Source organism: Mixophyes fleayi, chromosome 6 (assembly GCF_038048845.1).
Source record: "Mixophyes fleayi isolate aMixFle1 chromosome 6, aMixFle1.hap1, whole genome shotgun sequence".
Classification (NCBI taxonomy): domain Eukaryota; kingdom Metazoa; phylum Chordata; class Amphibia; order Anura; family Limnodynastidae; genus Mixophyes; species Mixophyes fleayi.
In genome coordinates, this window is record NC_134407.1 from 189,317,852 (window position 1) to 189,332,216 (window position 14,365).

Below are 14,365 nucleotides of genomic sequence, written 5' to 3' on the forward strand. Positions count from 1 at the left end.
CTGCACTGTGAGAGAGCAGTACTGTGCTACCCACCTATATAATCACCTACGTTTGATATCTGTAATGTGCGCGCATAGAGAGCAAATATCAAATGACTTCATTTCACTTTATTTACACATGATTTCTAGACAATACAGGTTAAGAAGCACCTGACTATATTAATTATGGTGATACACCAAGAATGTATTACTAAATTCTTAATAAGCACTACTTCAGGTATGATATGAGTCAGTATGAATGTGGACACTGTTTATGGAAGTTGTTACTGCGGCTAAAAGAGACCACACGGTTTATTTACCAAGACTGCATTTAGGTGCAAACTTTGCACTTAACCAGCAACCAATCAATGACAGTGAAAGTAAGTGTCTTATTGGTTGCTGTGGTTTAATGCAAATTGTGCCTCTAAATGCAGTGTTAATCAATGTTAAACTATGAACCCTTATGGGATGCAGCCATGTTTTTTTCAGCTATAAAGCACCAAAGAAAAAAAACATGTGACTTAATAAATAATAACTATATAAAATATCAAATTACATTGGAATTTCTGGAGTTCAATTCCTGACCATGGCCTTATCTGTGTGGAGTTTGTATGTTCTCCCTGTGTTTGCGTGGGTTTCCTCCGGGTGCTCCGGTTTCCTCCCACACTCCAAAAACATACTGGTAGGTTAATTGGATGCTATCAAAACTGACCCTAGTCTCTCTCTCTGTCTGTCTGTGTGTGTGTGTGTGTGTGTGTGTTAGGGGAATTTAGACTGCAAGCCCCAATGGGGCAGGGACTGATGTGAGTGAGTTCTCTGTGCAGCGCTGTAGAATCAGTGGCGCTATATAAATAAATGGTGATGATGTTGATGATGATTGCTTTCCCTCCTTTGTATCCAAACCATTGCCCATCATGCATTATACAACCCTCCACTGACTCTTGAAAATGAGCCAGTGAAGGGTTGTATAATAAATTTGTAAACTTATCATAAAACAGGGCATGTTTGTGGCCAGGCAACAAATGTATACTTGGGGCAGCACGGTGGCGTAGTGGTTAGCACTTCTGCCTCACAGCACTGGGGTCATGAGTTCAATTCCCGACCATGGCCTTATCTGTGAGGGGTTTGTATGTTCTCCCCATGTTTGCGTGGGTTTCCTCCGGGTGCTCCGGTTTACTCCCACGCTCCAAAAAACATGCTGGTAGGTTAATTGGCTGCTAACAAATTGACCCTAGTCTGTGTGTGCCTCTCTCTGTCTGTGTGTGTGTATGTTAGGGAATTTAGACTGTAAGCTCCAATGGGGCAGGGATTGATGTGAGTGAGTTCTCTGTACAGCGCTGCGGAATTAGTGGCGCTATATAAATAAATGATGATGATGATGATATACTTACATATTGATTACAAAACATTTTCAGATATTGGAACCATTCTGTAAGTGTCATTGTCTTCATATTGCTCTCTGTAGTCACTTTATTCCACAATATAAATGTGCGCTGAATTATTTACTGAGGCCATAAGTGCTGTTTATATATATATATATATATATATATATATATATGTAAATAAGACATCCCACTGAGGCTTGCACGTCATTTACCAGGTCACCTACATTCATTACAGTTGCTCTCTTTAGACCACTATGGAAGCCACTGACAGAGGAACTGCCTGTGTCAGCTCCTACAGGGCTGTGTGCTAAAAGGTTGGTTGTTGACAAGGGCAGACAGGGTGTTGTAAAAACATGTAATGAGCAGTATTTAACACCTATCACTCCCCAATGAGAGACTGTTTGGCATGGTTTAGTCATCATAACTAACATTGGCTGCAGCTGTACTACATTGCCATCATGTGGCCACAACTGTAAGCACAGGAAAAAGTAGAATTTGAGCAGTTTTTGAGAGTTGGGGGTGGTTCAAAATATTATTTATATATATACATATATATATATATATATATATATATATATATATATATATATATATATATGTATATATATATGTATGTATATATGTATATATATATATATATATATATATATATATATATATATATATATATACACAAGTTAACCCGTGCATGATACTCATGCATTCTAGTCAAATCAAGCTACTTAAGGTGTTAAAAAGGTTCTTGTCATGCATTTGGGCCATAGCCCAGGCCTCAACCACCAACCACTCCCCACTGTCACCCCCGGCAACCACCAACCACTCCCACGACACGACGCCTCCTGACGAAGTCCTGAGTGATGAAACGCGTAGAGGTGATCGTGAGGACTCTCTGATTTAGAGCTGCTTCAGATAGAGCCGTTCGTATGTGAAAATCGAGCTGTTATATTATCTATGCCTGATTAATTTTACCATTTGGTACGTGCAATTTTATTGTTTGGAATAAAACTTTTAACTTGGATAATACACCATGGAAGCGCCCCTTCTTTTTTGATGTTTTAGGAATATATATATATATGTATATATATATATATATATATATATATATATATATATATACACAAGTTAACCCGTGCATGATACTCATGCATTCTAGTCAAATCAAGCTACTTAAGGTGTTAAAAAGGTTCTTGTCATGCATTTGGGCCATAGCCCAGGCCTCAACCACCAACCACTCCCCAATGTCACCCCCGGCAACCACCAACCACTCCCAACTGTCACTTCTCCTTCAATATATATATTTTTTTTTTTTAAATCTTTACAAACACTTTTAACAATTAACAAATTAAATTAACAAATTAAAAACATCTTAGTATACCAAATTTCAGCCCTTTCTGATTTTTTTTTTCCACACACACTAAGAATTTAGTAGGTCAGTGTATAACTCCGCCCAGCAGGTGGCGCTGCAGCTTGGTTTTATTTTTTCCACACACACACAGACAGACTAACACACGCCACTAGACATTTATATTATAGATATATATATATATATATATATAAATATATATATATACATACACACACACATACAGCTAAGTTCATAATTTTTGCTCTGTACACCACCACCATGGATTTGAAATTAAAGAATGAAGATGCAACTGAAGGAGTGGAGCAAAAATATAGTATGAAACGTTTAGGAGCTGCAACAATTTTTATACGCAGGACCCTATTTTCAGAGGCTCAAATTAAAATTGGACAAATTGACATGATCATAAATAAAATGTTCATTTTTACTACTTTGTCATGAATCCTTTGTAGGCAATGACTGACTGAAGTCTGGAACCCATGGACATCACCAAATGCTGGTTTTCCTCCTTTGTTATGCTCTACCAGGCCTTTACTGCAACTGTCTCAAGTTATTGTTAGTTCGTGGGTCCTTCTGCCTTTAGTTTTGTCTTCAGCAAGTGAAATGCATTGCTCGGTAGGGTTAAGATCAGGTGATTGACTTGAACAATGCAGAATATTCCACTTATTTGCCTTAAAAAACTCTTGGTTTGCTATTACAGTATGTTTTAGGTCATTGTCCAACTGTACTGTGAAGCACCGTCCTATTAACTCTGCTGAATTTGGCTGATTCTGAGGAGACAGTATATCCCTATACACTTCACAATTAATCTGGCTGCTTCTGTCTTATGTCACATCATCAATAAACATTGGAAGCCATACATGTCCATGCCATGACACTGCCTGAGGTGGTATTCCTCAGATCATGAGCCATTCCTTCTCCATACTTTTTCTTCCCATTACTCTGGTACAGGTTGATCTTAGTTTCATCTCTCCAAACAATGCTGTTCCAGAACTGGGCTGGCTAATCAGGTCTTCCTATTTTTCATCATCATCATCATCATCATCATCACCATGCAAGCAGGGCCTTCTCACCTCTTTGTCTGTTTTACCCAGTTTGTTTATTAATTTATTGTGTTTGTCCCCAATTGTAAGGCGCTACGGAATATGCTGGCGCTATATAAATAAATGATGATGATGATGATAGCGCCACTAATTCCGCAGCGCTATACAGAGAACTCACTCACATCAGTCCCTGCCCCATTGGAGATTACAGTCTAAATTCCCTAACATACACACACAGACAGACAGACAGAGAGAGACTAGGGTCAATTTTGATAGCAGCCAATTAACCTACTAGTGTGTTTTTGGAGTGTGGGAGGAAACCGGAGCACCCGGAGGAAACCCACGCAAACACAGGGAGAACATACAAACTCCACACAGATAAGGCCATGGTTGGGAATTGAACTCATGACCCCAGCACTGTGAGGCAGAAGTGCTAACCACTTAGCCACCGTGCTGCTCATCTTATGAGTGGTTTGCACCTTGTGGTGAACCCTCTATATTTGCTCTTGTGAATCCACTACTTTTGTCTTCCGTGAACATACAGGACATTTGTGTGTCCGAGCTCACCGGTGTATGCTTTTTTTCTCAGAATGTACCAAACTGTTGATTTTGGCTACTTCAAAGGTTCCCGCTATCTCTCTGATTCATATTTTTTGTTTTTGCAGCCTAAGGATGGCCTACTTCACTTGTGTTGAGAGCTCATTTGACCACAAGTTGTAGGTTCACAGCAACAGCTTCCAAATGCAAATGCCACTATTCAAATCAACTCCAGACCTTTTGCCTGCTTAATTGATAAAGACATAACGAAGGAATATCCCACACCTGTCCATGAAACAGCTTTTAAGTCAACTGTCCAATTACTTTTGGTCTCTTGAAAAAGAGGGACATGAATACCCTCATATTAAAGCTGATCTGCACTATATTCATTATATAACTGTAACTTGAATATGTTTTGGTAAACATCTAAAAAATGTCAGTTTCTAAATATATATGAACCTAACTGTATATCTTTATATACATAGTATACATTAATAACTCCGACCCCATGTAGCAAATATGGTGTCTCCCTCTTGTTACCTGAAGCCATATTTTATTTCATGTTTCAGTCCATTCTCTCTGCAGAGCAAGATTACAATCCACCCAGTCCTGTTCAACATAGCATGTTTAAGCTGCAACACAGTTTAGCTTTGATGCTTCAGGAAATAAGACTCCATATCCCGTTTGGAACAAGATCAACGAACTCATTAAAGTTTATTTATTGCTTACACACAGTGGAAGCAGCTATCTTGTGGAACAAACTAGTAGTTATGAGAATAGAAGATTCAGTCTATCAATTCAGTCTGAACCAGTAGCATGACTGCTGTGTCTTAGTGAAGTCACTGTTTCCCAGAAAACTGATAGTCAGCATTCTCATGACTATCATATTAATATACAAAATGGCTGCCTCCATCATCAGAAGTGACCTTTAAGTGCACATGAAGGTTCAAATTGTTCATAAAGTGTAACCTTTATTGTAAAATAAAACCACCTACTAAATATGAATATTACTGCAAGTAATAATGAAAAATCTTTAGGTCATGGAATATATTTTGGCACATCTTGCTTTGAGATCCTCAACTTTGGTTGTGTGTCCCCATTAATTGTACTAAACCACATGCATATCGAGTACAGATTCTAGAACAGTAAGCAGCCGAAGATTCCAAATCAGAACAGACTTGGGGACACCTAGATACATGTAAACTCCATCAAAAAGACATTTTAAGCAATATAACTAATTATATGAGGCAGATCTGGATTTTTTAAAAAAAGCACAATATTTAGCTTTAAACATGTGGGATAAATCTGGTTTGGTTAAACGTACCTGACATCCTGCGAGCAGTAGAAACGAGTTGCCTCCTTGCGAAGTCTGGCCAATGTTGTCCCCCCTTCCCGCTGTAAAGACACTAGACGGGAGTCACTTAAAACCACTTTCATCAGCTCCCGAGACTGGCTCATTTTCTCCTCTGCTTCCTATGCGAATATAGGGAATTTACTTTTTCAGCTAGTCAATGAAGTTCTCTCTCTCCACCACACATCACTGCTGGGGTACAAAATCTATACCTTAGGGTCCTGTGGGGTGCTGCCCTCACCCAGCTCCTGAATGGAATGCTGCAGTAAGTCAGAGGCCTTTCGCAGGTCTGCCAAGAAAGCATCCAGCTTCTGAAGCAGAGAATTGGAGAGACATATGAGAGAGAGAATCGAATGGGAGAAATGGTGTGTCACCATTATTATTCTAAAGAAAGATTCAGCCAAAACATCACGTATGAGTATAAACTGACAAGCATTAATCTGTATTATGTCAATGCCAGTTTAAATTTGTCAAATTTGAACATGTTCTTCCAAATGTTTTTTCTCGGAGATGCATATTTGCAAACATAGGAGTGAATCAGCAAACATTTGCTATGATGGAGTGAAGTACATTCTCAAAGCCCATAGGTGTCACTGTTGCTACACTTGTTTACACAGAGGTCTTCTAACTAAGAAAATGACTTTACATTGAATCTGCTTTATTATAATTTCCTTACTGTGCAGTGTGGTTCTAAGTTATTTTGAATAGTCATTATTATTATTTATTTATAGGACGCCACAGATTCCGTAGTACCGGACAATCGTACAGATAAGACATAACTAATACAATGAGCAAAATCACGAATACATGAAAACAGTGACACCTAAGGAGCATGATAACAGGGGTAAAAGCCTGTGGGGACTCATCATCATCATTTATTTATATATATAGCGCCACTGATTCTGCAGCGCTGTACAGAGAACTCACTCACATCGGTCCCTGCCCCATTGGGGCTTACAGTCTAAATTCCCTAACATACACACACACACACACAGAGACAAGGGTCAATTTTGTTGAGGGAGGAAACCGGAGCATGTGGAGGGAACCCACGCAAACACAGGGAGAACATACAAACTCCTCACAGATAAGGCCATGGTTGGGAATTGAACTCATGACCCCAGTGCTGTAAGGTAGAGGTGCTAACCACTACGCCACCGTGCTGCCCCACAGAATCATCAGCTATTTATATAGCGCCACTAATTCCGCAGCGCTGTACAGAGAACTCACTCACATCAGTTCCTGCCCCATTGGAGCTTACACACAGATAGAGAGTGTCTAAGGTCAATTTTAACCACTAAGCCACCACACTGCAGAATATACAAAAACGACATGACAAGGACATATGAGGATGATGGTCAGTGCAAAGACATGAGACAATATGGAGAGAGGAACCTGCCCATCAGAGCTAACATTCTAGAGGGGGGGGGGGGGGGGGTTGAGAGACAGAAGAAGCAACTGGATAAATATGGAGATGGTAGGCAAGACATTTGAGAAACATGTAACAATTAATTATAGATATCCCATCAAAATGGATGGATTAGCTGAGTGCTACACAGAATGCATTTTTCTGTATACTTCAACACTACCCACCTTAAACTTTTACTGAATCCTGAGAAAGTGTGTTGTAGTTCATGTACATAAACACACTGCAATGTACGCTTACTCCTACCTTACCAATGGAACATTGCAGTTACTGAAGTACAGTAGCTGTAGTTGAAGGCTTAAAGCTTACTGTCATGCTTCATCGTAAATCAGAAACAAACAGGTATTTAAGTGCAGACCAGATGTGAAGTCAGACACAAAGGCAGACACATTGAGCCATTGCTCATTGATTTACAGTTACAACTTGTCAGCAGGCAGTAGCACCTGATAAAATTGGACCCACTCGCTGTGACAATACGGGTAGGTGCCTTCCAGGTCCCAGGTCAGCTGTCCGATATCCACATACCGACCCAGAAATTTCAGTGAAGTCAGGACTTCCACCTAAGGGTGCAGTAATTCAGAGAGACTAAACCACTGTAGTATATCATAAAATTACATTCGCTAATTAAATAATTCATAAAAATTGCATGTACCCTAGGATAGACCAGATTTCTATTGCATGGAATTGCATGGAATAAAATATCAAATGTATCTTACCAGAATCCAAAAGGTAAGAGGACTTCACTTCCCACCCTTGTGTTCACAATCAAAACAGGTGTCAGAAGGACTCACCTGTAGCCCGGGAATTCTGTCCACCTGAGGAGCCGTCTCCTTTTCTATCAGGATCACAATGTTCTGGAAGCCAGGAACAGAAGCCTGGAACAGCGAACCAGTATAAAATAAGAAAGGAGAAGACAGCATTGCTCATTTAAAGGTAATGTCACCTACACTCTCAATACTACGGGACATGTACATTATAATGTATTCTATTACATGGGCATTTAAAAACGGCTAAAAGCTTGGTGGGGGTGTCTCATAATTCAGCAATTCTAGAGAACAACCATAGCTCCTACTGAGTTTGGGTTCTCAGCGATCCATCCATATTCCTTCTCAGCAGACCCCTAAAATCCTTGAGCAAATCCACCGACAGATTTACAATACATATCTGTGACACATCCAAACTATTGATAGTCACTGCCAAAATACAGTAAGACTTGGGATCCTTACTTGCCCCCAAAACAAAATAATACTCTGTATATAATATAACCTACTTACATGTAACCCCTAAGTCTGTATTGTTGTTTCTGCAATTCTTGCAGAGTTTAATAAAAATGAAAGATTTAAAAAACAAAAATTGCTAAGACCCATATTTCATTAAATTTAATTAAACATAAAAATCTGGTATCCATCAAAACAAAAAAACAATACTGTCAGCACTGTTAAATATTATTTTTTTAAGTACACTATGGGAAGATGTGGAGATTGTTTGTGGATATCAGTTGGTTTCAGTTGGGAGCAGTAAAACTAAACGGATGACAGCTTCAGCTGATTGAATCGTTACATAGTGATCACCCATCACAAATACTGTCATAAGTCGACCTTAGCAATGGCCAGACCCATTAATTGCACTGCAGCAGTCATCAGAAGATGCAGTTGTGAAACTAAATGCCAGATTCCCCTAATGGAAAACTTTAAAAGAAAGTCTCATTAGAAGACATTCCCTGTCCTTTGAAAGCTGACCAACTCCTAAGCTTGGATATGGTCTATCAATGGCGAATTGCTTGTGTTCCTCTCTAATGAAAGCAGCTAATGAGACAGATTCAGCAGATAGTCTGAAAATGTTACATTTAATATGTTTTTTTGTAGCTGCGGCTTTGTCGAAAGGAATGAAAAGTCATTAAGCGATTATGTTCCTCTTTTATACTAAATGTAACGTCTCCCACGCTAAGCTAGAGAACAGAAAGGCCGTGTTTGGGGCCGCAGTGTAAATAGAGCTCCGGATAAGCTGTTTTTCCAGGAGACTGGCTGAGTGGGATGAACAGCACAGCTCTGACCCCTCCGATAATCCAGGACCACAGAGCCCCACAGATGTGCAAGGAATGTGGAACAGTGCTTATCGCTCCACCCTGATAACACTTTCAGCCACCGCCTCGGGAAATTGGAAAGAACTGTGATGGATAATCCTGAATATAATTAAATCTATGCAATTGTTTCTAATGTGGTTTTAATGTGGATTTTCAGATCCCTGTTTAAAGAAGCTACGATTCAGAGGATCAAAGCAAGTAAAGCTGGGTACACCTCTGCAAGTATCATGCAAATCCCTCGATAAACCAGTTTGGTTCGATATTGCAAGAGTGTGTATGCTCCCACGAATATGTTTTATCATACTGAAACACATTGTCAAGTATATAAAACTAAGTCAAACCAGGCAATCAATGATGGAATGATGTCGGGCCATTTTGGAAGTGTGTACGCACTCAAAACCATCTGCCCAACACTCCTGCCTATGGTTCCTCTGTATATCTGTAGAGTGTGTACGGAGCCACAGTCTTTTCAGCAGATGGTTATGAGATGCAGATCTCAGATCTGACGGTAAATCATGTAGGTGTGTACACATGAATCTGCATGCTCATCGGGACTTTCAGTCATTGGTAAAATCGTATCTCAAGTAAGATTGCACAGATGTGTACCCAGTTTTGCTATAAGCATCAAATAAATAGTATGGAATGACTGATATATCTTTTAACTAAAACCTGACACATCATCATCATCATCATCATCACCATTTATTTATATTGCGCCACTGATTCCGCAGCACTGTAAAGAGCAACTCATTCACATCAGTCCGTGCTCCATTGGAGCTTACAGTCTAAATTCCCTAAAACACACACACACAGACAGACAGAGAGAGACTTGGGTCAAAAAAATTTTTAATAGCAGCCAATTAACCTACCAGTATATTTTTGGAGTGTGGGAGGAAACCGGAGCACCCGTAGGAAACCCACGCAAACACGCATATTAAGATTATATTTAAAAGCTTGGAGTTTTTTTTCCCTGTTTTGACAGAAGGGACCTAGCCAGTGGCTGCAGGTCTACCTTTCACCAAGCCTTTAATTACCAGGCACAATCTAATTTAGGTGACCTTACAACTGATCTAAACAGCCATAAAAAGCTAATCATTTCTGTTTCAAAGGAAGTTCAAAAATGAGTTTTGTTTCTGGGAATTGCCTTGTTAAGAGTGTCACTGCTTGGTGTTGTAGACTTTTTGTTACACGTATACACCTCAAAATGACCATAAGCCTATTTTAATGCCAAGTTAATTTTAAGCTGCTTGTCCAGTTCCCAACTTTTTGAATGGTAAAAGAGGGATGCACCAAGTTTTGCAGGATTGTAGGTCCAAAATATTCATGGAGGAAGCAGTAAAAACAGAACTTTAATGTCAAACGATCACTAAATATCACGTTATCAGATGAATTTTCTTCTACACTTTTCGAATAAAATACTGCTCAGGTTAGTTCCATGTAGTGTATTTATTACATATGTCACTATTGCACATTTATGTTTTTGCTACATATAGGATTATGCCCGATCTCCACCCCCTATATAAACAAAGAAAAATCAAGTCCTTTAGCAAGAAGAAATATAATGTGTATCCTCCTGGGTGACAGGGAACTGCCCCCTTTCACAAAATTTTCTCTCTCTCTCTCTCTCCATGGCTTTTTCACATAAAACAATCCTGTACCACAAATCTCATTTTTGCATGAGACGTATTAATGCTTGTAGTCCACACTCAGCATGGAACACCCCAATCAAAGCTCTGCACCCCCTAGAGACGCAGCCATATTGGCCAGTAAGTCCATGCACTTACACGTTAAAACGGCTGCATATTCACAGCCATAAGTACAATACTGCTAAAACGGAGACCGTTCATAATGACAGCTCCAAACTAGACAGACTGACAGTGTAGAGCTGATGTAAGTAGTTAATACCCATCTATCATTTTCCAGGAAATTAATAAATGCAGTTTTTACATAATTATTTTCATTTTCTATATATAGCTTCAATCTCTACCTCATTAAAAGAGCAGCCTCATCTCATTACAAGGCAGTCTTGCTCTAGCAGGCAGCCTCAGTTATTACCACCTAATAAACTTAATGGAACCCTACTGGCTAATGGTACAATTAATCCTTAGATGTCACTTTTGGGCAGGGCACACTGAATTGCAAATATCTCCACATTAACCACTTATGTGCTGAAAATGTTTTATGTAATACAAGAGTCTAGAAAGTTGGGGATTTCCAGGGGTTTTGTTTTTTTTCGGTCAGTCAGCAGAGAGTTCACCAAACATGATTTCATAATTGCAGCACTGAGCATCTCTTGGCTCAAACCTCACTGCTAATTGTCTGAGTCATCTATCTGCTGACTGCCCTGTACATGAAAACATGTCTAGGACAAGAAGAGCACATGCGCTTTCCCCCTGCCGCTAATCTTGTAGCGATCTCACCTGAGCACACTGCAGTGCGGCAAGGAGGCATGGAGATGGTGGGTGCTTCCTGGCGTCCACTAAAACCATCAGTCCCAGGTCTTTCATCTCTTTTCTGGAGAACAAATGGTGGACAGTATTAGGAATGTTTCTAAGCCACTTAAACATACTGCAATTATGCCAAAGCTGGGAACAAGGTTCACAACAACAATTCAACCTAATGTCACCAATATTTAGCTTGATTAAGAGGCCAGTTAAAAATATAACATGAGTTATAATAAATAATTTTTAAAGTAACCTAATAGAGTTGTAACAATTTGGAACCTATAATAAAAAGATCACTGTCTTCCTAATGAAATTAGCTTTTTTTGTCATCTTAATTTTTAATACCAATATTAGGAGCTCACCTATAGGGGGTATTCAATTGTCAGCGAGTTGGTTTTTTTTAGCATGTTAAGTCATTTTAACGCTGTTTTTTATAATTTTAGAGCGGGTTAACTTTACCCGCAATTCAATGCCATGTTTTTTTCATGAAACGGTCCTCTTGCGCTCCAGTAGAAGGTCTATTGAAAGTATAGGGTGTGCGAGAGGCAGCCGCGTTAAAAGCAATTCAATTGTTTTTTAACGTGGCGGGTAAAACAGGCAAATATGCTGTTTTATTTCGCACCTCCTTGGGGAGTGTTAAAAATAAAAAACCTCTGAAAAGTATTTGAAACCATGTAAAAATGTGGAAAAAAAAGTTAAACTTACCTTTATCACTAATGCCTAACTTGTGGAAGTTGATTTTCTTGTGAAAAAATATTGAAATAAAAAAAAAATTAAAAAAAATAAAACATAAAATCACTAATTAATTAGATTTATGTATGTGTTTGGTATAAATATGAATGTATTAATGTGTTTTGACATGGTATAGATGATTGTATGGTAAAAAAATAATTCAATAAAAAAATATGCTAAAAGAAAGTACTGTAATGTAGATATTATCACTGTGTATCAATGTGCAATGCAATCTACTGTATGGAAATGTATGCAAAACCTTTTTTTTGTGTTATACATGACCGTGTTATAACTCCCCTTCACTCCCCTAAAATCTTGCAAATACAATTTTTAACGTGCGAGGGCAGATTTCCCTCTTTTTCAATAGAATTGCACAAGTTTTCCCGCTGCGCTAACTCAAAACGGTCGCTATTGCCGGCAAAAACCCGCGGGAGAATTTATTTTTTTTAACACGGTGGGGGAAAAAAAAATCTCGCTAACAACTGAATACCCCCCATAGAACAAGTCCACTTCAAAGTAATTTCCACAAGCATAGTTCCCCAAATTCAAGAACCAAACCAGGGGACTCAACAGACCAATCAAGTTATATTAAAAAAAAAAAGGGGTAGATTTATCAAACTCTCTAAAAAGGAAAAGTGGAGGCGTTGAACATAACAACCAATCTGGTTGGTTGCTATGAGCAACACCTCCCCTTTTCCTTTTTAGAAGGTTTGAAAAATCTACCCCAAAGTGTTTATTTGTCCATCTAAAATGCATGTAAAGTGTCTAGTTCTAGTACCATCACCATTATCATAAGCATAAGTTACCTGAGGGTGGTTATAGTATTGAAATCAAGTACAGTCTACTTGTGAGTCTACATTTGAATACATTCAATGTAATAAATGGAATATCTAATTCTGGAGACTTGTTACAACATATAATGAAGCAGTGACATCCTCTAGAAAAGAAACCATTTAAAAACAAATCTTTAAAACAGAAGGATGGAAAAAGTCTGGTGGGTAAATTTTATCAAGCTGCGGGTTTGAAAAAGTGGAGATGTTGCCTATAGCAACCAATCAGATTCTAGCTGTCATTTTGCAGAATGTACTAAATAAATGATAACTAGAATCTCATTGGTTGCTATAGGTAACATCTCCAATTTTCAAACCCGCAGATTGATAAATTTACCCCTGGGTCTCCTTCAACTTAAAAAAAACCTGTTTCACAAGAGTCTGCAGGGTACCACCCGTGCAAGGTTTCCCCTTGTCCCTTGCACGGGTGGTTTGGTCTGACCCTTGCCTGTAAGTGTTACAGCGTGGGCGTACTCCTGTAGAGCAAGTGCAGCGGAAGGAGAAGGAATTGGATTAGCTGACAGAAATGTTTGTGTGAATGTGTTGATTATGGAAATGTAAAATAATGTTAGAGTGGAGGACAGAGGTGGGGGTAAAAATGTAAGATTGGGTTGTAGGGGTGTTAAAAATGAGGGGATGAGGAGGGGGCTCCAAATGGAAGTCTGATATGGGGGCAGAGTGAAAGTATGTTATTTTTTTATGCTGGCTGCTAATTTGTTCAGATTGTCCTTTCCTGGTATAAGATGACTGGACATATTTTGGTGCTATGTTTAACAGTATAATATACAGAATAAGCAATAAAATAATATAACAACACTTCATTATACACTGTGTTTAAACAATGCTAACTTCTACGGTTCATTCTGCACTTCCTCCATGACCTTTATCTCCACCAGATATTAAACTGCTCGCAATAAACTCCTGTAACTGGCTCTCCTATAGTCCTTCCCACATACGGCAATCCGTCTCAGAATACTCTAATAAGACCCATCTGTGTGACAGGCTGACAGCTATTCTTAATCTTATGAAAAAAATACATTCCTAAACAAAAAATAAATTACACCGGAATATCATTTAAAGTGGCAGGTGTTTTTTAAACAACATGTTTTGAACTTTTATAACATGGAGCTACCACTACCTTTGAAAAATTGCTCTGTTGAGGATAATTATATGGCTGCTACTGCAAAAAAAAAAA

The 14,365-nt window shown here is 38.8% G+C and overlaps 1 protein-coding gene across 1 annotated transcript in view; it reads right to left on the reverse strand.

Moving 5' to 3' along the window:
- KIAA1755 (KIAA1755 ortholog) overlaps positions 1–14,365 on the reverse strand; it is a 39,587-nt gene that overhangs the window by 17,367 nt on the left and 7,855 nt on the right. The window contains exons 5-9 of the mRNA XM_075177654.1: positions 11,585–11,678; positions 7,873–7,956; positions 7,525–7,641; positions 5,871–5,969; positions 5,632–5,780 (exon numbers count right to left, since the gene is read on the reverse strand). Of these exons, the coding sequence (XP_075033755.1) occupies positions 5,632–5,780; positions 5,871–5,969; positions 7,525–7,641; positions 7,873–7,956; positions 11,585–11,678 (543 nt within the window). The remainder of the gene's footprint in view (positions 1–5,631; positions 5,781–5,870; positions 5,970–7,524; positions 7,642–7,872; positions 7,957–11,584; positions 11,679–14,365) is intronic.